General features: G+C 47.5%; 1 protein-coding gene across 1 annotated transcript; it reads right to left on the bottom strand.

Moving 5' to 3' along the window:
• Positions 1-217: 217 nt before the first annotated feature.
• Positions 218-1,851, bottom strand: LOC103523236 (heat shock 70 kDa protein cognate 4-like; the record flags this gene model as incomplete). The annotated part of the gene is made up of 2 exons (XM_026832908.1): positions 218-644; positions 855-1,851. Coding segments are annotated over 2 exons (1,401 nt in total), but the record flags the coding sequence as incomplete, so codon positions are not given.
• Positions 1,852-1,896: the final 45 nt, after the last annotated feature.

The following is a 1,896-nucleotide window of genomic DNA, read 5'->3' as shown; positions in this document are numbered from 1 at the left end:
CCTCTAGGCGGATTCCACTGAAGGCTGGTTTGATGAGTCCTTGACCCAAATTATCTCCGATCAAGTCCATGATAGAGGTCTGGATTAGCAATGACTGCTCTTCCGTAATCTCTACTTCTGGATGATCGGGGTGTATGATGGCCATCTTAACGGCGGATGTGGCTCCGCTGTATGATGGCCCTGCAGCCTGCTGGCGATATCGCTTCGCAGCCTGGTCCAGTTGGTATAGGAATGGAATGTTTAGTCGACCTCTTCAATGGTAGGTCCAGGGCCTGCACCAGGGGCACCAGAGGGAGGTGCACCTGCTCCAGGAGCGCCAGGGAACCCACCTGGTGCACCACCTGAACCTTGGTACAGCTTGGTGATGATTGGGTTACAGATAGCTTCCAGTTCTTTCTGTTTGTGTTCAAACTCTTCCTTCTCAGCCAGCTGGTTAGCGTCCAACCATTTGATGACATCGTTGCACTTGTCCAGGATCTGAGTTCTCTCAGCATCAGAGATCTTATCCTTGAGTTTCTCATCTTCCACAGTACTCTTCATATTGAAGCAGTAGGACTCCAGGGAGTTCTTAGCGGAGATGACAGCCTTCTGTTTCTCATCCTCTGCCTTGTACTTCTCAGCATCATTCACCATTCTCTCAATATCTTCCTTTACTCTTCATATTGAAGCAGTAGGACTCCAGGGAGTTCTTAGCGGAGATGACAGCCTTCTGTTTCTCATCCTCTGCCTTGTACTTCTCGGCATCATTCACCATTCTCTCAATATCTTCCTTGGACAGACGGCCACGGTCATTGGTAATGGTGATCTTGTTCTCCTTACCGGTAGATTTCTCAATAGCAGTCACATTCAGGTATCTTCCTTGGACAGACGGCCACGGTCATTGGTGATGGTGATCTTGTTCTCCTTACCGGTAGATTTCTCAATAGCAGTCACATTCAGAATACCGTTAGCATCAATGTCGAATGTCACTTCAATCTGAGGTACACCACGAGGTGCAGGAGGGATGGAGGTGAGCTCAAACTTACCGAGTAAGTTATTATCCTTGGTCATGGCACGTTCACCCTCATACACTTGGATAAGTACACCAGGTTGGTTGTCAGAGTATGTGGTGAAGGTCTGAGTCTGCTTGGTGGGGATGGTGGTGTTACGTTTGATGAGAGCAGTCATGACACCTCCAGCAGTTTCAATACCCAGAGACAGGGGAGTGACATCAAGCAGTAGCAAGTCTTGTACTTCCTCAGACTTGTCTCCATGCAGGATAGCAGCTTGTACTGCAGCACCATAGGCCACGGCCTCGTCAGGGTTGATACTCTTGTTGAGTTCCTTACCATTGAAGAAGTCTTGCAGCAACTTCTGAACCTTGGGGATACGCGTGGAACCGCCGACCAATACAATGTCATGGATCTGGGCCTTGTCCATCTTAGCATCTCGCAGAGATTTCTCTACTGGCTCCATGGTACCACGGAACAAGTCAGCATTCAACTCTTCAAACCTCGCACGAGTGATACTAGTATAGAAGTCAACACCTTCAAACAGAGAGTCGATTTCAATACTAGCCTGAGTGGAAGAGGACAATGTTCTCTTAGCACGCTCACATGCAGTTCTCAACCGACGTAGTGCACGCTTGTTGGTTGTTAAATCTTTCTTGTACTTCCTCTTGAATTCCTGTACAAAGTGATTCACCATTCGGTTATCAAAGTCTTCACCTCCCAAGTGAGTGTCTCCAGCTGTGGACTTGACTTCAAAGATACCATCCTCAATAGTCAGGATGGACACATCGAAAGTACCACCACCCAGATCAAAGATGAGGACATTACGTTCGCCAGAACCCTGCAACACAAACAACACAACACGTTAGTTTTCGACATAGTAATATTTCAAAAACAAGTGATAATG

This window comes from Diaphorina citri, unplaced genomic scaffold (genome assembly GCF_000475195.1).
Source record: "Diaphorina citri unplaced genomic scaffold, Diaci psyllid genome assembly version 1.1 scaffold17768, whole genome shotgun sequence".
Taxonomy (NCBI): Eukaryota; Metazoa; Arthropoda; class Insecta; order Hemiptera; family Psyllidae; genus Diaphorina; species Diaphorina citri.
Note: the sequence above shows the minus strand (reverse complement) of the source record. Positions and strands in the feature narration are given on the sequence as shown.